The 25,836-nt window shown below is 39.5% G+C and overlaps 1 protein-coding gene across 1 annotated transcript in view; it reads left to right on the forward strand.

The window, feature by feature from the left end:
* The window catches only part of TRPV4 (transient receptor potential cation channel subfamily V member 4), a 305,278-nt gene that overhangs the window by 111,538 nt on the left and 167,904 nt on the right, over positions 1-25,836 (forward strand). Inside the window, exon 3 of the mRNA XM_053702109.1 lies at positions 9,413-9,585. Coding sequence (XP_053558084.1) covers positions 9,413-9,585 — 173 coding nt within the window. The remainder of the gene's footprint in view (positions 1-9,412; positions 9,586-25,836) is intronic.

Genomic DNA, 25,836 nt, shown 5'->3' on the forward strand with positions numbered 1-25,836 from the left:
ATAAACTTATTTGGTTTAGATGGTGTCAAGCGTGTGTGGCGTACAAAGACAAGTGTGTCTTGCCTACAGTCAAGCGTGGTGGTGGGAGTGTCATGGTCTGGGCTTGCATCAGTGCTGCCGGCACTGGGGAGCTACAGTTCATTGAGGGAACCATGAATGCCAACATGTACTGTGACATACTGAAGCAGAGCATGATCCACTCCCTTCGGAGACTGGGCCGCAGGGCAGTATTCCAATATGATAATGACCCCTAACACACCTCCAAGATGACCACTAACTTGCTAAAGGAGCTGACGTTAAAGGTGATGGACTGGCCAAGCATGTCTCCAGACCTTAACCCTATTGAGCATCTGTGGGGCATCCTCAAACGGAAGGTGGAGGGAGCGCATGGTATCAACCATCAGGAGGAAACTCGCAGTTCCCTGGCAATGATGGAGATGTCTCGGATTCTCTCATGTGCAGAAGCCAATTCTTTTCTAGTCTCTACAATTCATAATTCCAGGAGTGAACAAATGAGAGGCAGACTTTCTCAGTTGTCAGTCTCTATATCCAGGGGAGTGGTCTCTTCACCAGGAGTGTTCAATCATATTGTGGATCTTGTAGTTCTCCACAAATTAGATCTGAAGGCATCTCATTTGAACAACCAACTCACCAGGTACTTTGTGAGGTCCAGGGATTCTTGCAGAGTTAGTGGATGTTCTAGTAGTTCCTTGGTATTTTCAGCCTGCTTATCTGTTTCCACCTCTGGTTCTTTATCCCAGAGTAATTTCCAAGATAAAGCTATAGAAGTCGTCCGTAATCTTTATTTCCCTAGCTTGGCCTCACAGGATTTGGTATGCGGGTCTGGTTTAGATGTCCAGTTGCCCCCCTTGGTCTCTTCCTCTGTGATCAGCCCTTCTGTCCCTAGGTCCTTTTTTCCATCCGGATCTGAAGTCTCTGAACTTGATGGCATGGAAATTGAATGCTTAGTCCTTACTTAGGGGTTTCTCTGATTGAAACCTTGATTCAGGCTCGTAAGCCTGTAACTAGGAAAATCTATCACAAAGTCTGGAAGGCCTTTATTTCTTGTGGTATAGATCATGATTTTTTCCTGGCATTCTTTCAGAATTCCTAGGATTTAGCAGTTTTTGCAGGATGGTCTTAATATAGGGGTCTATCTGCCAGTTCTCTGAAGGGGCAGATTTCTGCCCTTTAAGTTTTTGTTCCACAGAAAGATTGCTAATCTTCCTGATGTTCATGGTTTTTTTTTTTTTTTTTTAATCAAAGATTTGTATTGAGGCAATACAAGAAAAAGAAAGAACATGAACATAATATACATTTTGCATCACTTTGGTAAATTTTGCATACAAGACATTGTTTATCTATTGGACAATGAAACCTTTACATATAAGAGAATAAAGAAATCTTAATTCAGATAGTATATATGTATCTCACCAAAGGAACATAATGAATATAAAGGACATCATATGCAAGTACAAAATCAAATACATATAATCAAGAATTACCTCTTTTTTCCTTTTGTTTCCTATATAAACGCATAAGAAAGTGATAGAATTTGAACACCCAGAAAAACTTATACTTCTTATAGAGTGATATATTAATTATAAAATAGGTGTATTTATTATCTGAAAATTTACAAATTATAGGGAGTCATAACAAGTTGCTCCTACTAGATGCACGTAATTGGAGGGCAAAGTGCCTCATTTTCTTTGTAGACAGAAGGATAAGAGCAACTTATAACAGGACGATATCAATAGCGGGTAAATACCGCTTATTTGTCCACCTAAAATAAGGGTGGACGGTAGCTAAAGGCGAGGGCAGGGGGGCGGAGCCATGAGTTATATTGGGTGAAGCCCTCTCCTGGGGAAATGTCAGCTATAGACGATGAGGGAAAAAGAAGAAGGGGGTATGACCTGCAGGCAACCAGTACCGGCGGGAAAGGGAGGAGAGGGGCCCAGCAGTAACAGATAATTTGTACAAGCCATAAAGTCACCGCAGAGAATATCATCCTCTTAAAAAAGAACGATAATAAGGTTTGCAGTGTAACTCTCATATATATCCTTAGTATATAAAAGATGGGAGGTATAGATAGGAGTGGCATCACAATTGAGAAATAGTATATACTGTCTCTGTAAGGCCCTGGCCGGCATGATATTAGCTATTATGTATCACCTAAAAGCTTTCAACAATAGCGATGAAGGAGTTAGTTTGAGCCATGGTATATGGAAGGGGGAGGAAATTCAGCGGGCAAGAGCCGCTCAGACTGGGAGGGGAAAGGGGAAGGAGGGCAGAGCCATCTATGATATAGTAGTAGAGTGATGAGGGAAAACAGGGGGATGTGTATTATATAAGTATATAGAGTTGTTATCAGGTAGGAGAGTAAATATTGTTACATCTTATAACGAGGGATAACATATAACTGCTTCTTCTTTCATATCTATTCAACATTTCTCTTTAGTAAGGATATAAGTAACCTGTATAAAAAGCGATTAAATAGGATAAAAACATAAGCTTATAAAGCCAACTTGGATATAGGTGAAACCTGAAGATAGTGATTTACACGTGGAGGCTAACCACTGTGTCTCATAGGTATATAAGTTAGGAAATACAGGGTATTAACGACAATTATTAGTAGCAAGTTATACCCGAGTGAGAAAGAATACCAGCAGTATAGACTCCAATAACACGAAGGGCAAACAGAATAAGAATGGGGCACACATATGTAGTATTACAAGCAACTATTACTAGGACCCATACTGCATAATATCATCTGATCATGGAACTTCTGTATGCAAGCATTATTGCCTCATTATGTAAGCAAGTAAAACTGGAGAGTGTAAGTTAGTTGGGCGTAGAAAGATATGTTCTGCTATTACACGATGTGAGGGAAGTTGGACTTTTTGCAGTTTTTGGTTTCAGCTTATTGGTGAGTTATTGATCTGTTCAAATCGAAATTAGAGCCCTATTTCTAAAGTTATGTAGATTATCTGAATGATACTTATAATTTAGGAGCATATAAGATTGGGCATCTGTGTAAACTATACAGTGCAATATCTTCTAGTCATAAAACCTCTATGAGCTAGTATTGTTGTAACAATATGTTGGTTTATAAAACCTGTTGATGAGTAAGTTGGCCTGTCAACAATATACAATATAAGGGAGACTGACCTTGAGTAGTTTCTAACTATGACAGTTTCTGAATTGGGTCATACATACATTAGAGCCTATACACTCAGAACTTAGGCGTATGTAATGGTGGGTGATAACTTTTTTTTTTTTTACTCTATGAGTGTACTTAAGTAGAGATCTGATAAAAGTCCCTGGTCTTTTGTCTATAGGATGAATAAGATTACATTCTGGAGCAGTTGTTCTCAAGGAGGGGTGTTAGGATGTATGCACTATGAGATATGTGATATAAGACATGGTATAAGGTGAGATATAGGGGGCTTCTAGATGAGCTCCTCTCATCTGGGGAGATGCCACCTATGGGCGATGGGGGAAAGGAAGTAGGGGTATGACCCGCAGGCAACAAGTACCGGTGGGAAATGGAGGAGAGGAGCCCAACGAAAATAATGTGCTCTAGTAATGGGGTGGTACTGTGTCTGAAACTACAAACCTACAATATAAGATTTTGTGGGGTACAAAGAACAATACTAAGGGAAAACTCTTAGGGAGGGGATACGGAGCCGGTCTTGACAACCTAAATTTCAACTGCATACTTCTAGATATTGACCTAAGTTTTACGCCCTGAAATATTGTAGATGAGAAAACCTGTATATTGATTTGACTATATCTAATAATGAAAGCATGAGTAAACCGTCCCGGCCGCAGACAGTTCACTAGTTATAGAATATATTACAGTACAGTCAAATGATAATCACTTGAATATAGGATTGTGAGTTATGAGAATAGAATTGTCGGTGTGGGATATGTGTGGTAAGCTGAGGAAGTGTGTTATAGTTATTGGATTTTCAAAGTAAGTAAACAATAACCTATATACTGAACTCCACCCATAAGACAAACTAATCAGACATAGTGTCTGGAGAGCTAGTAATTCTATGCGAGGGCTGAAATGCAGGGATTTAGATATAAATGCAGGCAAATTAGTAATCCACAATGGTTTGTAGTGTGTGTCAATTGCCCCACCTCATAACTTCCAGTTAGTAAATAGCTATATTCACCATCTCCCAACCTAGACATAATGGCTTAACAATGGACTATTCTATTATCTCCAGTACTAAGCCTAAACTATAGGTGTCAAACAGTTGTTATCCTAATAATCTTAAAGCACTGTACAAAAGTGCTACACTTTGTATTCTAACACATACATTAACTATAATTTATACTGGGCGAGCATGACGTATAACTTTAATACCCCACATTCACTTGAGGGATAAATTGATAACAATGCACTCTATGTTAAAGCAGAAAACCCCCAAAATATAGATTGCAGACTAGGCTTGTAGAGTCTACGTAGGCATTTTCTGCTGGATGGTAGTAAACAAGGAAACGTCAGTCTGCGCCCGCTTCCACAACAGTTCTAAACAAAAAACAAAAAAAGTATGAGCGCAGTTAGGGACCGCGTGTACCCTGCTGTAAATAGATAACCAGTGAAGGAGTCCGAGGGTTGCAATTAACGGGTTTTTATCTTATTCCCCAAAAGGATCAGTCAATTGACCACAGATCCCTTCTCCTGATCTGTCCGGGGCCTCACAAAAAGAATGTTTACCCGATTCCAGCTCGAGCATCAGGACATCCCTCTCTGGAGCGGTAGGCATAGCTCAAAGAGAACACAGGCAGGGAGCGTCATTTGATAGGTAGCTCCAACCGAGTCTCAGCCTCCAGTAACTTGCTTAGTAGCACCTCCAGGTCTGAGTTTCTGATCAAGGCTGAGTCCATATTGTCAGTAGGAGCGTTAGTTGTGGCTGTTAGCTTACTTGACGGATTCATTTCTTTCCACTGTCTCCGGGTTTCCTTTATCTGCGTAACACTATGCAGCTCTGAATCTGTGTGCACGTCGGAGAACTGTGGAGCGCTGTATCGCTTGCCAAGACGCATCCGTACCGGCTTCTCAGGACTGGGGTTCTGAATTGCTGGGGTGCATGTCTCCTCTATCTCCTGATATGAAATCATTTTCCGATGTGCCATATGGAGCTCATAGGAACCGACAACCTCCCTTATCACCACCGGCAGTGGTTCATAGCAGCTTTCAGCTCTCTAGTAAGCGCTTGCTGGTGGTTGTCTAGTAAGAGCCCCAGTCGGTGAAGTGCAGATACAATTTGCCTCTCCATAATATAGCTGAAAATGCGTTTAAGAGGGAGAAGGTGTATCTTTCAGTAAGAGAATGATACTTAGGTGTCTCCAAAATGGCGGCTCGCTTCATGCGGCAGTAACTGCAAACAGAAAAAGTCCTTGTATTTGCTGCTTTGCCAGCTATTCCACTTTATTGACCCATATTATGTGTTCTCTTGTTGTAAAGCATGTAAATGGTCAAAGATTGAGGTATAAACGATCCCATCATACTAGAAATATAAGAGTTTTATAATCGAACATCAGGAGCTCTGATATAGCACGTCTTTCTGAGTTCGATGTTCATGGTCTTTAAATCCCTCCCTCATATGTTATTACTCATGGACTCCACAGCTTGAGTATTAGTTACCAAGAGTAAAGGATTGTGGACTCTCACCACCTGTATGAAAGAAAACATAATTTCTTTCATGGTGGCGAGAGTCCACAAGACCCCACCCTTATGGGGTTTTTTTTAGATTCATTTTTTTTTTCCTTTGGCACATCTCCCCCCCACTGCTTTTATGGCTCTTATACCTTAGTCTAACATATTGCCAAGCAAGTGAGCTGAAACATGAATGTGTAAGGTGGGAGGGGTTTTATAGAACTCTTGGAGTTCTTGGGAATCTTTACTCTTGGGAAGGACTTTTCTCTACCAGGAGGCAAAGGATCATGGACTATCACCACCATGAAAGAAATTAATTTATCAGGTAAGCATAAATTATGTGTTTTTGTTATTGAATAAATATTGTATATTAACATACATACAATTTACAAGAGGGGTGATTACTATTTTTGTTTTAAATGTCATATTTGCATTTTTTTTATCACTTGCAGGGACTGGTAAATGCATTTTACAAATTACATGAGCACTTCTAAAAAATAAAACCGCATACAGACACACTACTAACCAGTGCATACAGGGCATTTGCCTAGTGGACTGGGGCTGTTTGTAGGCCAGGGCTTGTTGCCTTAGCAGCACCCAAACGCCAGGATTAATATTTGTGCATGATTCAGGGCAAACCCTGCCATAACTCTGACTGCCTTGCTGTGTTTGTGAGCCAGGTCAGCGCTGGTTCTACCCCACTCAGGTGCCTGTTATTTTGAGTAACTGACTACACAGGTCGATGAGCAATAAGCGATTAATTTTATGTAAACTTCAATAGTTGCCATTTTTAATACATTTCACTTTTTTTTTATTATACAATTTAATTACATCTAATTTAGGAAATACAGTGTTACACTCTTGCAATTGTTGATTATGCAAATCTACAGTGTTGACTGGTCCTTTAAATGTTATTTTGCAAATCAAACTAGTGCATTATACTTGTCAGTATGGTTAAAGGGATATTTTTAAATACATTGTATTAGCTATTCACACAACTTAGTAAGAGAAACTGCGTTCCCTTATCAGCTGTATAGCATGACTCTACAACAGAACATATCCGTAACTGATCAGATATTAAAGGGACACTAAACCCATGATTCAGATAGAGCATGCAATTTTAAGCAACTTTCCAATTTACTCCTATTATCAATTTTTCTTCGTTCTCTTGCTATCTTTATTTAAAAAGCAGGAATGTGATGCATAGGAGACGGCCCATTTTTGGTTGAGAACCTGGGTTATGCTTGCTGATGGGTGGGTAAATGTAAGCCTCAAATAAGCAAGCGCTGTCCATGGTGCTGAACTTAAAATGGGCTGGCTGCTAAGATTTACATTCCTGCTTTTAAAATAAAGATGGCAAGAGAACGAAGAAAAATTGATAATAGGATTAAATTAGAAAGTTGCTTAAAATTTCATTCTCTATCTGAATCGTGAAAGAAAAAAAGTTGGTTTCAGTGTCCCTTTAATCCTGGGCAATTAATTTCGTTAACATGCATTTTATGTTTTATCATTTACCATTTCTTCTCCAGACTATATTTACATCCTCAAGCTAATTCTTAGCAGATTTACTGCACTTTGTTGTAAATTTTTACTTTTAAAGCACTGAAGTAGAAACTGTCTGCCCTGCTAAATGTAACACCTGAACATTATTGCTAACTGTCCAAACTCTCACATAAACCCCCAAAAACTCTTAAGATGTGAAAGATACATTTCTGAAATAGTTTTCCCTCCTGTGCATACTTTGAGATACTCCTCCATGTCTTAGACCTAGTGATTATCTGAGCATATTAAGCAGTGCTTACTCTGGGAATTTAGTTGTGGTTCTATAGATTATAATATATATGCACATTTTAGGACTGTTGCTCACACTTAAGCATTTAACAGTTAAATTATGCATGAACTTTTAAGACTTAAAATCATTCTCAAGGCCAAACATGCTGAGCGAAACTGGTTTGGTAGCTTTTTAAAAATCAGTCTTTAGTATCATGTACATATTAAATTACACTCCACAGGGGTCCAAATCTTTATTTGCAGGTTCTCAGCACTCCTCCTTTTCACAAATGAGTTGGCAAAGTGCAATTTCTTAGATTTTTATTCTAGATGAGATGTAGAATTAAAGGGACAGTCTACACCAGAATATTGTTTTAAACCATAGATAATCCCTTTATTACCCATTCCCCAGTTTAGCATAACCAACACAGTTATATAAATACAATTTTTACCTCTGTGGTTACCTTGTATCTAAGCCTCTGCAGACTGCCCCCTTATTTCAGTGCTTTTTACAGAATTGCATTTTAGCCGATCGGTGCTGGCTCCTAGGAACTCCACGTGCGTGAGCACAGTGTTATCTATATGAAACACATGAACTAACACCCTCTAGTGGTAAAAAACTGTCAAAATGCCCTGAGATGAGACGGCCTTCAAGGGGTTATAAATTAGCATATGAACCTCTTAGGTTTAGCTTTCAACTAAGAATACCAAGAGAATAAAGCAAATTGGTGATAAATGTAAATTTAAAAATTGTTTAATATTACATGCCCTATCTGAATAATGAAAGTTTGTTTTGGACTAGACTGCCCCTTTAAGTAAAATTTTATTTTTTGCACTCACTATTAAGTGAGACACAAGGTATATAATTACCTTTTGTTGCTGTAAACAGTTATGAGCTTGTTTTGACTCATGACAATTTTTAGAAAAGCAAATGACACCCTAAGACCTTTACTAATTGAAACCAATAATTTATCCTAGGAATATGTAAACACTATTCTCCCAGGACCTTTATAGGGCAACCACACGACTGATTTTACTGACCACCTGGCTAAAACTTGAGCCAATATTAAAGAGACAGTAAAGTCATAATTAGACATTCATGATTCAGACAGAGCGTATGATTTTAAACAATCTTCCAATTTACTTCTATTATTTAATCTGCTTCCTTCTCTAATTATCCTTTGTTGTAGGGTTTATCTAGGTAAGCTCAGGAGAACCTGGGTGCTAGCTGCTGATTGGTGGCTACATATATATACCTGTTGTCATTGGCTCACCCCATGTGTTCCGTTAGCAACCAGCAGTGCTTTGTTGCTCATTTAACAAATGAAATTGAACGTGCGTTGATCATTTCCTCCTCAACTCCATCATAGCACCTTTTTCTTTTCTCTGAGCTATTTCTCTCTTTTTCAGTTTTACATTATTCATCAATGTCATATAAAGAAGTAAACTATAAGTGCAGATAATTTTCGCTGTGCATTAGTCTATCCTTTTTATCATGCACAAAAAAAAATCTGTTAATCTCTGATGTTTGATAAGTGACTAATAAAAATAATAAATGACTAATGTGCACATGAAGCTTGGTACAGTATATTTGTGCTTGTATGTATATAATATATACAGATGGATTAAATATAAATGCACTAAATATCTTATTTACCAAATAAACTACAAATTGATATGTAAAGTCTTTCAATATTAAAATAATTTGCGCTCTTGGAAAAGTGCCAGCAGTGGTCTGTTATTGATACATTTGACTAGTAACTGTTATATACATTATCTGCTTTTTGGTGTAATTACCAATTCTACATTTTCTTATCAGCAGATCTAAGGATTTTGGTTTTATCACACATTCATCCTTTCTTTTATAAACGCTGTAATATTCCTAGCTGTATAATTGTGATGCACTGATGAGAATGCCATCCGTTCTGTATTTGCCTGTTGTCTACAACATAACTTTTATTATCTTTCCAGGAAGGAGAATCAGAATTCCCAAAAATCAAGCCCTGACCCTCCACCCGTAATCAAGATGTTTAATAGACACATTCTCTTTGACATTGTGTCAAGAGGGTCTACAACAGAGCTGGAGGGATTTTTACCCTTTTTGTTAGCTCAGAAGAAACGACTGACAGATGAGGAATTTCGAGGTGAAGTGCAGATACTGGTGATCTAAGTGCATTGCTCCCATCCCACAGAGCTTAAGCTGCAGGCATGTTAATCTGCTGAAATAGGCACATACCCATGGAAAAACACTAAGCTATTTGTAACTCTTTGCAACTCACAGTACCACTGCAGGAAAAATAGACATATTCTAATGCAAAAATGACAAACTCTTATTAATTATAGCATGACATTTTGTAAATGAATGACTCTAAATAATGGTGTATTTAACCCTATAGGTCAGGTATTGACAAATCTGTTTATACAATTTAGGAGCCATTTAAACTACATAGAAACCAGGCATGCTTTTAGGAGTTAGACAATAGTATATGTATATAGATATATGGAGCACAATAACCCAAAAAGTTAGGAGCCAGGGACAAAATTCCAGAAGGCAGTGGTTTCTCCAACATTGGTGTGTCCGGTCCACGGCGTCATCCATTACTTGTGGGATATTCTCCTCCCCCACAGGGAAAGGCAAGGAGAGCACACAGCAAGAGCTGTCCATATAGTCCCTCCCAGGCTCCGCCCCCCCAGTCATTCTCCTTGCCGCTCTGAACAAGTAGCATCTCCTCGGGGATGGTGAGGAGTTTGTGGTGTTTAGTTGTAGTTTTTTATTCTTCTATCAAGAGTTTGTTATTTTAAAATAGTGCTGGTATGTACTATTTACTCTGAAACAGAAAGAGATGAAGAGTTCTGTTTAAAAGAGGATTATGATTTTAGCAGACAGTAACTAAAATCAGTTGCTGTTCCCACACAGGACTGTTGAGATGAGAGAACTTCAGTTGGGGGGAACAGTTTGCAGACTTTTCTGCTCAAGGTATGACTAGACATTTTTCTAACAAGACTGTGTAATGCTGGAAGGCTGTCATTTTCCCTCATGGGGATTGGTAAGCCATTTTCTTAGTCTCAAACAGAATAAAGGGCTTATTATGGGCTATACACTGGTAGACACTCTTAAGGGCTAAATCGATTGCTTTATTTAAGTATTATATGCAGTTTGAAGTTGAATTTCACACTTTTATAACATTGGGGAATGTTTTTTAGCACCAGGCACTTGTTAAGACACCTTCCCAGTCAGGAAGGGCCTTTCTCTGTAGTAGGCAGAGCCTCATTTTCGTGCCATTATTGCACAGTTACTTTTGAGTACAGTACATGCAGCTGCATGTGTGAGGGTCTGGAATCCACTAAAAACGTTCCTAGAAGGCTTCATTTGATATCATATACCCCCCTGGGATTGGTGAAGTCGCAGCAAAGGCTGTAGCTGGGACTGTAAGGGGGTTAAAATTAAAAACGGCTCCATATTTTAAGGGTTAACAGCTTGAAAATTGGGGTGCAATACTTTGAATGCATTAAGACACTGTGATGAAAATTTGGTAAAGATTGGATAATTCCTTCATAGTTTTTCACATATTCAGTAATAAAGTGTGCCCTGTTTAACATTTAAAGAGACAGTAACGGTTTTGTTTTAAAACGGTTTTTGTGCTTTATTAACCAGTTTAAGCCTGTTTAACATGTCTGTACCTTCAGATAGATCATGTTCTTTATGTATGGTAGCCAATGTGGTTCCCCCTTCAAATATGTGTGATAATTGTGCCATAGCGTCCAAACAAAGTAAGGACAGTACTGTCACAAATTGTAAAGTTGCCCAGGATGATTCCTCAGATGAAGGAAGTAGACATAGTTCTACATCATCTCCTTCTGTGTCTATACCAGTTATGCCCGCGCAGGCGACCCCTAGTACTTCTAGCGCGCCAATGCTTGTTACTATGCAGCAATTGACGGCAGTAATGGATAACTCCATAGCTAATATTTTATCCAAAATGCCAGCATTTCAGAGAAAGCGCGATTGCTCTGTTTTAAACACTGTAGAGCAGGAGGGCGCTGATGATAATTTTTCTGTCATACCCTCACACCAATCTGAAGTGGCAGTGAGGGAGGGTTTGTCAGATGGGGAAATTTCTGATACAGGAAGAATTTCTCAGCAGGCAGAACCTGATGTTGTGACATTTAAATCTAAATTAGAGCATCTCCGCGCATTACTTAAGGAGGTGCTATCTACTCTGGATGATTGTGACAATCTGGTCATCCCAGAAAAATTGTGCAAGATGGACAAGTTTCTAGAGGTCCCGGTGCAGCCTGATGCCTTTCCAATACCTAAAAGGGTGGCGGACATAGTGAATAAGGAGTGGGAGAAGCCAGGCATACCTTTTGTCCCTCCTCCTATATTTAAGAAATTGTTCCCTATGGTCGACCCCAGGAAGGACACATGGCAAACAGTCCCTAAGGTCGAGGGGGCGGTTTCTACTCTAGCCAAGCGCACGACCATTCCTATTGAGGACAATTGTGCTTTCAAAGATCCTATGGATAAAAAATTGGAGGGTTTGCTTAAAAAGATTTTTGTACAGCAAGGTTACCTCCTTTAACCTATTTCGTGCATTATTCCTGTCACTACAGCGGCGTGGTTCTGGTTCGAGGAACTGGAAAAGTCGCTCAGTAGGGAGACTCCGTATGAGGAAGTCATGGACAGAATTCACGCACTTAAGTTAGCTAATTCCTTTATTTTAGACACCGCTTTGCAGTTAGCGAGGTTAGCGGCGAAAAATTCAGGGTTTACAATTGGGGCGCGTAGAGCGCTCTGGCTAAAGTCTTGGTCGGCGGATGTATCTTCCAAGACAAAATTGCTTAATACCCCTTTCAAAGGTAAGACCCTTTTTGGGCCAGAATTGAAAGAGATTATTTCAGACATCACTGAGGGAAAGGGCCATGCCCTCCCACAAGATAAACCTTTCAAGGCTAAGAATAAGTCCAATTTTCGTTCCATTCGCAATTTCAGGAACGGACCGGCTTCCAACTCGGCAGCCTCTAGACAAGAGGGTAACGCTTCCCAGACTAAACCAGCTTGGAAATCAATGCAAGGCTGGAACAAGGGTAAACAGGCCAAGAAGCCTGCTGCTGCTACCAAAACAGCATGAAGGGGTAGCCCCCGATCCGGGACCGGATCTAGTAGGGGGCAGACTCTCTCTCTTTGCTCAGGCTTAGGCAAGAGATGTTCAGGATCCCTGGACACTAGAAATAGTCTCTCAGGGTTTTCTTTTGGAGTTCAAGGAACTACCCTCAAGGGGAAGGTTCCACATGTCTAACTTATCTTCAAACCAAATAAAGAGACAGGCATTCTTACATTGTGTAGAAGACCTGTTAAAGATGGGAGTGATACACCCAGTTCCAACTGTGGAACAAGGTCGGGGGTTTTACTCAAATCTGTTTGTAGTTCCCAAAAAAGAGGGAATTTTCAGACCAATTCTGGATTTAAAAATTCTAAACAAATTTCTCAGAGTTCCATCGTTCAAATGGAAACCATTCGAACAATTTTATCTACAATCCAGGAGGGTCAATTTATGACTACCGTGGATTTAAAGGATGCGTATCTACATATTCCTATCCACAAAGATCATCCAAGGATTTTCAAAAAGGTGCTAGGGTCCCTTCTAGAGGTTCTAAGACCAAGGGGTATTGCAGTGGCACCTTATCTGGACGACATTCTAATCCAAACGTCGTCTCTTTCCAAAGCAAAGGCTCATACAGACATTGTTCTAGCCTTTCTCATATCTCACGGGTGGAAGGTGAACGTAGAAAAGAGTTACCTGTCTCCGTCGACAAGAGTTCCCTTCTTGGGAACGATAATAGATTCTTTAAAAATGAAGATCTTCCTGACAAAAGTCAGAAAGTCAAAGCTTCTAAAGCTTGTCAAGTTCTTCACTCTATTCTGCAGCCTTCCATAGCTCAGTGCATGGTAGTAGTAGGGTTGATGGTTGCAGCAATGGACATAGTTCCTTTTGCTCAAATTCATCTAAGACCATTACAACTGTGCATGCTCAAGCAGTGGAATGGGGACTATACAGACTTGTCTCCAAAGATTCAAGTAGACCAGATGACCAGAGACTCACTCCGTTGGTGGTTGTCACAGGATCACCTGTCTCAGGGAATGAGTTTCCGCAGACCAGAGTGGGTCATTGTCACGACCGACGCCAGTCTATTAGGCTGGGGCGTGGTCTGGGATTCCCTGAAAGCTCAGGGTCTATGGTCTCGGGAAGAGTCTCTTCTCCCGATAAACATCCTGGAACTGAGAGCGATATTCAATGCTCTCCGGGCTTGGCCTCAACTAGCGAAGGCCGGATTCATAAGATTCCAGTCAGACAACATGACGACTGTAGCTTACATCAACCATCAGGGAGGAACAAAGAGTTCCTTGGTGATGAGAGAGGTATCCAAGATCATCAAATGGGCGGAGGATCACTCCTGCCATCTATCTGCAATTCACATCCCAGGAGTAGACAACAGGGAGGCGGATTATCTGAGTCGTCAGACTTTCCATCCGGGGGAGTGGGAACTCCACCCGGAGGTTTTTGCCCAGTTGACTCAATTATGGGACATTCCAGACATGGATCTGATGGCGTCTCGTCAGAACTTCAAGGTTCCTTGCTACGGGTCCAGATCCAGGGATCCCAAGGCGACTCTAGTGGATGCATTAGTGACGCCTTGGTCGTTCAACCTAGCTTATGCATTTCCACCGTTCCCTCTCCTTCCCAGGCTTGTAGCCAGGATCAAACAGGAGAAGGCCTCAGTGATTCTGATAGCTCCTGCGTGGCCACGCAGGACTTGGTATGCAGACCTGGTGAATATGTCATCGGCTCCACCATGGAAGCTACCTTTGAGACAGGATCTTCTAGTGCAAGGTCCATTCGAACATCCAAATCTAGTTTCTCTCCAGCTGACTGCTTGGAAATTGAACGCTTGATTTTATCCAAGCGCGGGTTTTCAGATTCAGTGATAGATACTCTGGTCCAAGCCAGAAAACCTGTGACTAGAAGGATTTACCATAAAATATGGAAAGGATATATCTGTTGGTGTGAATCCAAGGGATTCTCATGGATTAATATTCCCAGGATCCTCTCCTTTCTAACAAGAAGGTTTGGATAAGGGATTGTCAGCGAGTTCTCTAAAAGGACAGAGATCTGCTTTATCTGTCTTGTTACACAGACGACTGGCAGCTGTGCCAGATGTACAAGCTTTTGTACAGGCTTTGGTCAGAATCAAACCTGTTTACAGACCTTTGACTCCTCCCTGGAGTCTAAATTTAGTTTTTTCAGTTCTTCAAGGGGTTCCATTTGAACCCTTACATTCCATAGATATCAAGTTACTATCTTGGAAAGTTCTGTTTTTGGTTGCTATTTCTTCTGCTAGAAGAGTTTCTGAACTATCTGCTTTGCAGTGTGATCCACCCTATCTGGTGTTCCATTCAGATAAGGTTGTTTTGCGTACCAAGCCTGGTTTTCTTCCAAAAGTTGTTTCCAACAAGAATATTAACCAGGAAATAGTTGTCCCTTCTTTGTGTCCGAATCCAGTTTCATAGAAGGAACATTTGTTACACCATTTAGATGTAGTCCGTGCTTTAAAGTTCTATTTAGAAGCAACAAAGGATTTCAGACAAAACTTCTTTTTTGTTTGTCGTTTATTCTGGTAAGAGGAGAGGACAAAAAGCTACTGCTACCTCTCTTTCTTTCTGGCTGAAAAGCATTATCCGATTGGCTTATGAGACTGCCGGACGGCAGCCTCCTGAACGAATCACAGCTCACTCTACTAGGGCTGTGGCTTCCACATGGGCCTTCAAGAACGAGGCTTCTGTTGATCAGATATGTGAGGCAGCAACTTGGTCTTCTCTGCACACTTTTGCCAAATTCTACAAATTTGATACTTTTTGCTTCTTCGGAGGCTATTTTTGGGAGAAAGGTTTTGCAAACCGTGGTGCCTTCTGTTTAGGTAACCTGATTTGCTCCCTCCCTTCATCCGTGTCCTAAAGCTTTGGTATTGGTTCCCACAAGTAATGGATGACGCCGTGGACCGGACACACCAATGTTGGAGAAAACAGAATTTATGCTTACCTGATAAATTACTTTCTCCAACGGTGTGTCCGGTCCACGGCCCGCCCTGGTTTTTTAATCAGGTTTGAAAAATTTCTCTCTCTATACACTATAGTCACCACGGCACCCTATAGTTTCTCCTTTTTTTCTCCTAACCGTCGGTCGAATGACTGGGGGGGCGGAGCCTGGGAGGGACTATATGGACAGCTCTTGCTGTGTGCTCTCCTTGCCTTTCCCTGTGGGGGAGGAGAATATCCCACAAGTAATGGATGACGCCGTGGACCGGACACACCGTTGGATAAAGTAATTTATCAGGTAAGCATAAATTCTGTTTTTCAGGCTTCTGGAATTGATGAGCCCTGCATATAGGTAAAGTCTCACTAAGAAGCTACAAGCCATGCAGTTCCCAAGCAGAACACAACCAGGCAGCCCTCAGGAATAGCAGTTCCACTGACCTGCCAATCACTGACTGTGTCCTGTTTATAGCTTCTGAGCAGGACTTTTCCTATAGAGTTAAATACATAATTATCTAAGGCCATTAATGCAAACATGGCATTCTCTATTACAGCATAGCATTCTTGCTAAATGTCTCATAAATGCTTCTGCTATTGTGAACGTGATCCATATACATTACATAAGCTCACTTGCTAAACATTTTTACAGACACTCTCATGTTCACAGTACTATATACATACTTATGTGTATTTGTGTATAGAATGAAAGAAACATTTCCAGTTTATGCCATTCAATGTGAGAGAACATTCTCACCGACATAAAAGTACATTTTATATGCATAGTATATATTACCTGTTTAGCACTAAAATTGCAAAAGGTCTGTATAAAAAAGTATATATTCTAAAAGCTTTGATAGAAAAAATGTTTTGCAGTCCTGTGTTTTACTCTTTGAAAAGCGACGTGGGTATGCTTAGCTTACCTCATCTGCTGTGACCAGTTTATAGACCGTTTAAAAAAAAATATGCTGCACTGATCAAGCAGTCCCTATATAACATGTTGTAGGGTCACAGTTCAGACTCCTGCAGGGTATTCTCCAGCTTCTGTAGAGGCAATGGGAAAAACCAGCATTTTCAGAGGTAAAGTGCTGCAGAATAACTGTAAAAACTGACAAGAAAATATCACCTGAGCATCTCTTATGTAAAAAAGAATTATATTTTACCTTAATTTTTCTTCAGCTCACCAGAGTAAGTGCTGTGTAAACAGTTATACTTAAGCTTCTGTCCAGTTGAAAAAAAAAATAGCCAAATTTGATTTGTTTCATAGAACTTTAACTGAATAATAAAATAACATGACAGATGCACACTCCCTTGCAAGTCCTGGGACAAGCATCCTGACTGGCTGATTAAAGGATTACTGTAAAACAAAAATTGTGTGTATATAACGATTATAAATACTTAATTACCAATATTAAATTAATAAAATGCACTTACTGTGAATGTTGAACGATCCGTGTAAACTATTAAAAACCTTTTACAAACTTTTTATCCTGACGTCATGAACGACAACCGACTAACAGGGCCGCCATCAAGGGGTGAATAGGGTGACCCCTGTCAGGGGCCCAGATGGCCAGGGGGCCCCATGAGGCAAGCACAACTATTATTTAAATATATATATATATATATATTTACATTTTGGCAGCCACCAGAGGGTGCTACAGCAGAGTGCTATTGAGCACGGGAAATGTCATTACAAGGAGTAAAGCATTAGCATTTGAGAAGATTTCTGAGTGTGCACTAAACCACTAGGCATAGTGTGAGACAGACTTGGCACTTCAGTTTGTACAGTGTGTGCCAGAGTCAGGTGGCAGATCACTTTCATTTGCAGAGTAGGTAGGACTTACTTAGTAATTGTTTTTTTTATTTATTTGTGCAATTTCAGATTGTAACTTCAGTGTGGTAGTTGTGTAGTGGGGCCAGGGGTCCATAATAACAATTTTTTTTTTAGCAATATGCAGCAGTGTATTTGTGATTATTTGACAATGCTGTAGAAATTCTATATTTAAAACCATGCAGAAATGTTTCCTCCTCAATACACAAATGGTAGGTGCCCCTTTGGCAGATATGATTTTTTAAATTTATATATATATATATATATATATATATATATATATATATATATATATATATATATATATATATTATTATTACTATTATTATTATTATTCTTTATTTATAAAGCGCCGACAGATTCCGCAGTGTTGCCCATGGGTAAAAGGATAACAGTACAGTGGAGAAACAATACGATAAGACACAAAATTTTACAGACAAATACAGGGGGAATTGAGGGCCCTGTTCCTGTGGGAACTTACAATCTAGATGGGTAGGAGGATTGGAAACAGGAGGTATATATATATTTATATTTATATTACATTCCAGTTTACTGCCCCTTTATGCAAGGACTTTCCAGGTGCCAGGAGGCATTTTATCTAATATTTTTACATCTGCATAAAATGTTATACTCTCAGGCTAAGATTGCTCAGTGTTTTAAATGAGACAGGTTAAAGTAATACTGTTCAGTTTACACTACAGCTGACTTCATTTTGAAAGACATACAAACAAGCCTAAATCCTGCATTTAACCAGATTTAATGGTATGAGACCTAGTGCCACAGCTTATGGTTCCACCAAGACCATATAGAGTACAGCATTTTCAAAATCCATAAGTACTGCTGACAGATGGGAACACTTTACACCAGATTTGAAGTGGTGCTCTTGGTTGGGGAAAATGGGGGGAAAAAACCCCAAACATATGTCAACCTTTCAAAAGTACTTTTTTTTTTATCTACCCATTCTGATAGATCAATAATGTACAATTTTGAATTCACAGAAGTATTTTTGTTTGCACATTTACAAATATGATTCTTTAAAAAGTGATCTCTTAATTTCTGCTATTTTTTTAATCATGCATGTCACACACTGTTGATTTAGGGGATGGCAATGTGCAGAAATTTTACCTCCTGTTAGTGTTTCTGTGGATGTCTGTGTTTATGTCTTTGTGCTTTTGTTGGTGTCTCTCTGAGTGTGTATGTATCTGTTTTTCTGTGGATCTCTCTATGAGGGTTTGTGTGTCTGTCTTTGTGCATTTTCTGTGAGGGTGTGTGTATGTTTCTGTGTGTTTTCTGTGGGTGTCTATGTCTTTGTGTGTTTTCTGAGGCTTTCTCTGTGGGTGTTTCCTTGGGTGTATGTGCAAGTTTGAGTTTGTGTGTGTCCATAGTCTGTTCCTTTTTAGGACATTTTGACCTTACTACTGATTATTCACACCTTTCTACAGACTTTGAGACTAATGAGACCTTTCTGGAAGTCACCAATCCACCATTTAAGCTTTACATTATTGTTTAGGCAGTTCAGGGCCCTTCCTTTCAGCCACTGCATGCTGTTGTCATCATATAGTTGGCATCTTCCTTGACAAAAAAGATAATCAGAATTCCAAATTTTGTCTTGTAAATCTCCTTTCTTTCATGTAATTGGCAAGAGTCCATGAGCTGGGGACGTATGGGAAATACAATCCTACCAGGAGGGGCAAAGTTTCCCAAACCTCAAAATGCCTATAAATACACCCCCACCACACCCACAATTCAGTTTTACAAACTGTGCCTCCCATGGAGGTGGTGAAGTAAGTTTGTGCTAGATTTCTACGTTGATATGCGCTTCTCAGCTTTTTTGAAGCCCGTTTCCTCTCATAGTGCAGTGAATGACAGAGGGATGTGAAGGGAGTATTACCTATTGAATACAATGGTCATCCTAATGGGGATCTATATCATAGGTTCTCTGTTATCGGTCATAGAGATTCATCTCCTACCTCCCTTTTCAGATCGACAATATACTCTTATATACCATTACCTCTGCTGATTCTCGTTTCAGTACTGGTTTGGCTATCTACTTTATGTAGATGAGTGTCCTTTGGTAGGTATGTTTCTTTTATTTAAGACACTCAGCTATGGTTTGGCACTTTAAATGTAAAGTTCTAAATATAATGTTTGTGCTTATATTTGCCATGATTCAGGTTTATCAGTATATTTCCTTTTTGCAGACTGTCAGTTTCATATCTGGGAAATGCATATATAAAAAATAATTTTTTTTCTTACCTGAAGTTTTCAAATTGACTCTCTTTTCTAAATTGTGGGCTGTTAGGCTCACGGGAGCGCAAAATGCTTTAATTTATTGCGTCATTCTTGGCGCAAGACTTTTTTGGCATGAGAATTATGTTTGTTGACGTTATTTCGTCATTTCCGGCGTCTTAGTTGGCGCCGATTTTTTTTTTTCCACGTGGTTGCGTCATCTATGATGCTCGTGTTTGTTGCAGACGTTTTTGGCACCAAAAAATATTTTCAGTTGTGGGCATCATACTTGGCGCCAAACTTTTGACATTATTTAAGACTTCATTTATTTTTGCTTCTGGTTTCCAGAGACTTATTTTGTTTGCATTTCTTTCCCATTCCTGAAACTGTCATATAAAGAAATTGATAATTTGGCTTTATATGTTATTTTTTCTCTTACATATTGCAAGATGTCTCAAACTGACCCTGTCTCAGAATCTACTACTGGAATCCTGCTGCCTGATGTTGGTTCTACCAAAGCTAAGTGCATTTGTTGTAAACTTGTGGTAACTGTTCCTCCGGCTGTAGTTTGTGATAGTTGTCATGACAAACTTTTACATGCAGACAATATTTCCATTAGTAGTAGTCCATTACCTGTTGCTGATCCTTCAACATCTAATGCGCAGGATATTCCTGTTAATGTGAGAGAATTTGTTTCTAATTCCATTCAGAAGGCTTTGTCTGTCATACCGCCTTCTAATAAATGTAAAAGGTCTTTTAAAACTTCTCATAAAATTGATGAAGTTTTAAATGACCGACAACATTCTTATTTATCTATCTCTGATGAGGATCTATCTGGTTCAGAAGATTCTGCCTCAGATATTGACACTGACAAATCTTCATACTTATTTAAAATGGAGTATATTCATTCCTTATTAAAAGAGGTGTTGATTGCATTAGATATGGAGGAGACTAGTCCTCTTGATATTAAAACTAGTACACGTTTAAATTCTGTTTTTAAACCTCATGTAGTTATTCCTGAGGTTTTTCCAGTTCCTGATGCTATTTCAGATGTGATTTCTAGGGAATGGAATAGACTGGGTACTTCTTTTACTCCTTCTTCAAGGTTTAAGAAACTGTATCCTTTGCCGACTGATAGATTGGAGTTTTGGGAAAAGATCCCCAAAGTTGATGGGGCCATCTATACTCTTGCAAAGCGTACTACTATTCCTACGACAGATAGTACTTCTTTTAAAGATCCTTTAGATAGGAAACTTGAATCTTATCTAAGGAAGGCTTATTTATGTTCAGGTCATCTTCTTAGGCCTGCTATTTCTTTGGCTGATGTTTCAGCTGCTTCAACTTTTTGGTTGGAAACTTTAGCGCAACAAGTACCAGATCATAATGTGTATAGCATTGTTAAGTTAATTCAACATGCTAATAATTTTATTTGTGATGCCATTTTTGATATCATTAGAATTGATGTTCGATATATGTCTTTAGCTATATTAGCTAGAAGAGCTTTATGGCTTAAATCTTGGAATGCTGATATGACTTCTAAATCAACGTTGCTATCTCTCTCTTTCCAAGGTAATAAATTATGTGGTTCTGAGTTGGATTCGATTATTTCAACTGTCACTGGGGAGAAGGGAGCTTTTTTGCCTCAGGATAAAAAATCCAAGGGTAAATTTAAGGCTGCTAACCATTTTCGTTCCTTTCGACAAAATAAGGAACAGAAACCTGATCCTTCCCCTAAGGGAAACGGTTTCCAATTGGAAGCCTTCTTCAGTCTGGAATAAATCCAAGCCATTTAAAAGATCTAAATCAGCTCCCAAGTCCGTATGAAGATGCGGCCCTCATTCCAGCTCAGCTGGTAAGGGGCAGACTGAGATTTTTCAAGGATGTTTGGATCAATTCAGTCAAAAATCATTGGATTCAGAACATTGTCTCTCAGGGGTACAGAATAGGTTTCAAAGTAAGACCGCCTGTGAAGTTTCTTTCTCTCACGCATTCCAGTGAACCCAGAAAAAGCTCAGGCTTTCCTGAAGTGTGTTTCAGACCTGGAGTTATCTGGGGTAATTGTGCCAGTTCCTTTTCAAGAACGGGGTCTGGGGTTTTATTCAAATCTGTTCATAGTCAAAAAGAAGGAGAATTCTTTCAGACCAGTTCTGGATCTAAAAATTTTGAATCGTTATGTAAGAATACCACCATTCAAAATGGTGACTATAAGGACTATTCTGCCTTTTGTTCAGTAATAAACTTACAGGATGCATATCCTCATATTCCGATTCATCCAGATCACTATCAGTTCCTGAGATTCTCTTTCCTAGACAAGCATTACCAATTTGTTTCTCTTCCTTTTGGCCTAGCAACAGCTCCAAGGATCTTTTCAAAGGTTCTCGGTGCCCTACTCTCTGTAATCAGAGAGCGGGGTATTGTGGCGTTTCCTTATTTGGACGATATCTTGGTACTTGCTCAGTCTTTACGTTCTGCAGAATCTCACACAAATCAACTAGTGTTGTTTCTTCAAAGACATGGTTGGAGTATCAATTTACCAAAAAGTTCTTTGATTCCTCAGACAAGGGTCACCTATTGAGGTTTCCAAATAGATTCAGGATCCATGACTTTGTCTCTAACAGACAAGAGACGTCTGAAATTGGTTGCAGCTTGTCAGAACCTTCAGTAGCTATGTGCATGGAGGTTTTAGGTCTCATGACTGCAGCATCGGACACGATCCCCTTTGCTCGTTTTCACATGAGACCTCTTCAGCTTTGTATGCTGAACCAATGGTGCAGGGATTATACAAAGATATCACAATTAATATCCTTAAATCCCAATGTTCGACTATCTCTGACTTGGTGGTTAGATCACCATCGTATAGTTCAAGGGGCCTCTTTTGTTCGTCCAACCTGGACTGTGATCACAACAGATGTCTTTCAGGTTGGAGAGCTGTCTGGGGATCTCTGACAGTGCAGGGGGTTTGGAAATCTTAAGAGGCGAGATTACCAATCAATATTTTGGAACTCCGTGCAATTCTCAGAGCTCTTCAGATTGGCCTCTACTGAAGAGAGAACCGTTTATTTGTTTTCAGACAGACAATGTCACAACTGTGGCGTATGTCAATCATCAGGGTGGGACTCACAGTTATCAAGCTATGAAAGAAGTATCTCAGATACTTGCTTGGGTGGAATCCAGCTCCTGTCTAATATCTGCGGTCCATATCCCAGGTATAGACAATTGGGAAGCGGATTATCTCAGTCGTCAAACTTTACATCTGGGAGAGTGGTCTCTTCACCCAGATTTGTTTTTTCAGATTGTTCAGATGTGGGGGCTTCCAGAAATAGATCTGATGGCTTCTCATCTAAACAGGAAACTTCCCAGGTATCTGTCCAGGTCCAGGGATCCTCAGGCGGAAGCAGTGGATGCATTGACACTTCCTTGGAGTTATTAACCTGCTTATATTTTTCCGCCTCTAGTTCTTCTTCCAAGAGTGATTTCCAAAATCATAATGGAGCGTTCGTTTGTACTGCTGGTGGTTCCAGCATGGCCAAACAGGTTTTGGTATGCGGATCTTATTCGGATGTCCAGTTGCCAACCTTGGCCACTTCCGTTAAGGCCAGACCTTCTATCTCAAGGCCCGTTTTTCCATCAAGATCTCAAATCATTAAATTTGAAGGTAGGGAGATTGAATGCTTAGTGCTTAGTCATAGAGGTTTCTCTGACTCAGTGATTAATACTATGTTGCAGGCTCGTAAATCTGTGTCTAGAAAGATTTATTATCAAGTTTGGAAGACTTACATTTCATGGTGCTCTTCTCATAAATTTTCTTGGCATTCTTTTAGAATTCCTAGAATTTTACAGTTTCTTCAGGATGGTTTAGATAAGGGTTTGTCTGCAAGTTCCTTGAAAGGACAAATCTCTGCTCTTTCTGTTCTGTTCCACAGAAAAATTGCTAATCTTCCTGATATTCATTGTTTTGTACAGGCTTTGGTTCGTATCAAGCCTGTCATTAAATCAATCTCTCCTCCTTGGAGTCTTAATTTGGTTTTGAAGGCTTTACAGGCTCCTCCGTTTGAGCTTATGCATTCTCTGGACATTAAATTGCTTTCTTGGAAAGTATTGCTCCTTTTGGCCTTCTCTTCTGCTAGAAGAGTTTCTGAATTATCTGCTCTTTCTTGTGAGTCTCCTTTTCTGATTTTTCATCAGGATAAGGCAGTTTTGCGGTCTTCGTTTAAATTTTTACCTAAAGTTGTGAACTCCAACAATATTAGTAGAGAAATTGTTGTCCCTTCTTTGTGTCCTAATCCTAAGAATTCTCTGGAGAGATCTTTACATTCTTTGGATGTGGTAAGATCTTTGAAATATTATGTTGAAGCTACTAAAGATTTCAGGAAGACTTCTAGTCTATTTGTTATCTTTTCTGGTTCTAGGAAAGGTCAGAAGGCTTCTGCCATTTCTTTGGCAACTTGGTTAAAGCTTTTGATTCATCATGCTTATTTGGAGTCGGGTAAATCCCCGCCTCAGAGGATTATGGCTCATTCTACTAGGTCAGTTTCCACTTCGTGGGCTTTTAAGAATGAAGCATCTGTTGATCAGCTTTGCAAAGCAGTAACTTGGTCTTCTTTGCATACTTTTACTAAATTCTACCATTTTGATGTTTTCTCTTCTTCAGAAGCAGTTTTTGGTAGAAAAGTACTTCAGGCAGCGGTTTCAGTTTGATTCTTCTGCTTATAATTTCAGTTTTTTTCATTATTAAGATTAAAACTTTTTGATTTGGGTTGTGGATTAATTTTTCAGCGGAATTGGCTTTCTTTATTTGTATCCCTCCCTCTCTAGTGACTCTTGCATGGAGTTCCACATTTTGGGTATTTGCTATTCCATACGTCAATAACTCATGGACTTTTGCCAATTACATGAAAGAAAACATAATTTATGTAAGAATTTACCTCATAAATTCATTTCTTTCATATTGGCAAGAGTCCATGAGACCCACCCTTTTTATGGTGGTTATGATTTTTTTGTATAAAGCACAATTATTCCAATTCCTTGTTGATGCTTTTTGCTCCTTTCTTATCACCCCACTTCTTGGCTATTCGTTAACTGAATTGTGGGTGTGGTGGGGGATGTATTTATAGGCATTTTGAGGTTTGGGAAACTTTGCCCCTCCTGGTAGGATTGTATATCCCATACGTCACTAGCTCATGGACTCTTGCTAATATGAAAGAAATTAATTTATCAGTTAAATTCTTACATAAATTATGTTTTTTTGAAAAAACTTTAGTCTGCTTCATTACTTGTCAGGTCAATGTAAACAAGTGATGAGTGTCTGTGTGGGTGTCTGTGTGTGTTTGTGTGTTTCTTTGCGTGTCTGCTAGAGTGTCTATATGAGAATCCTTATGTGTGTGTGTGTTTCTGTGTTTGTGTGTTACTACCTTTACAACATTTCCAGGTTTAACTACACTTAAGAATAAAGTGCATTAACCTTTTAGTCACTTGGTCAAAAATTGCACATGTCAAAGTGGGGGGGGGGATTGGGGGGCGGGGGCCCTGATCAATGGTTAAGTAAGGGGGCCCCAAAATTTCTAGTGGCGGCCCTGCCTACTATTATAGACTGTGCACTTGTTAATTCCTTCCTCCAATTGGTGGCAGTTTCTTTGCATATTATTAAAATAATGTTTCGTCTTGTGCATGCGCATTAAGTCCCGTGAGATCGTGCATGCGTTTAAGCCCATATTACCTACAACCAAGTCTCCTACATTTAACAGCTATCCAGCGAGTGATGTATGCGCAAGCTTGTGCATGCGCATTGCGGCTAAGTGCCACCATATTCCAACCTGGGTTGTCAGCCCGGGGTTGGACAGCTTGAAAAGGTACCCACAGAGTGGGTTTGGAAAGAAAAGAAAGGATTGCGGCAAAACGGTAAATATTTGAAAATACCAGTGCATTGAAAAAGGTACTGTTTCACAACATTTATTTGGTATATGGAAAGTTTTTTTTTTAGAACAGTGTCCCTTTAAAGTCTTTTTACAATGGAGTGTGAATACTTAGGAAGTTTGAGGTAAAATATCTTCCTTTTTTACCTAGAGATGTTCAGGTGATATTTTCTAGTCCGCTTTTTACAGCTATGCTGCATCACTCATGTGCTTCAACATTTGGGTATCATGTCCCTTTAAGTATGAGTTTAACGTCCATTTAAGCATGTTTTATGTGCCTGCATTTTACTGTACCTGTAAAAATTTTAATTTGTGACAAACAGGCAGTAGCTTA

Source organism: Bombina bombina, chromosome 2 (assembly GCF_027579735.1).
Source record: "Bombina bombina isolate aBomBom1 chromosome 2, aBomBom1.pri, whole genome shotgun sequence".
NCBI lineage: Eukaryota > Metazoa > Chordata > Amphibia > Anura > Bombinatoridae > Bombina > Bombina bombina.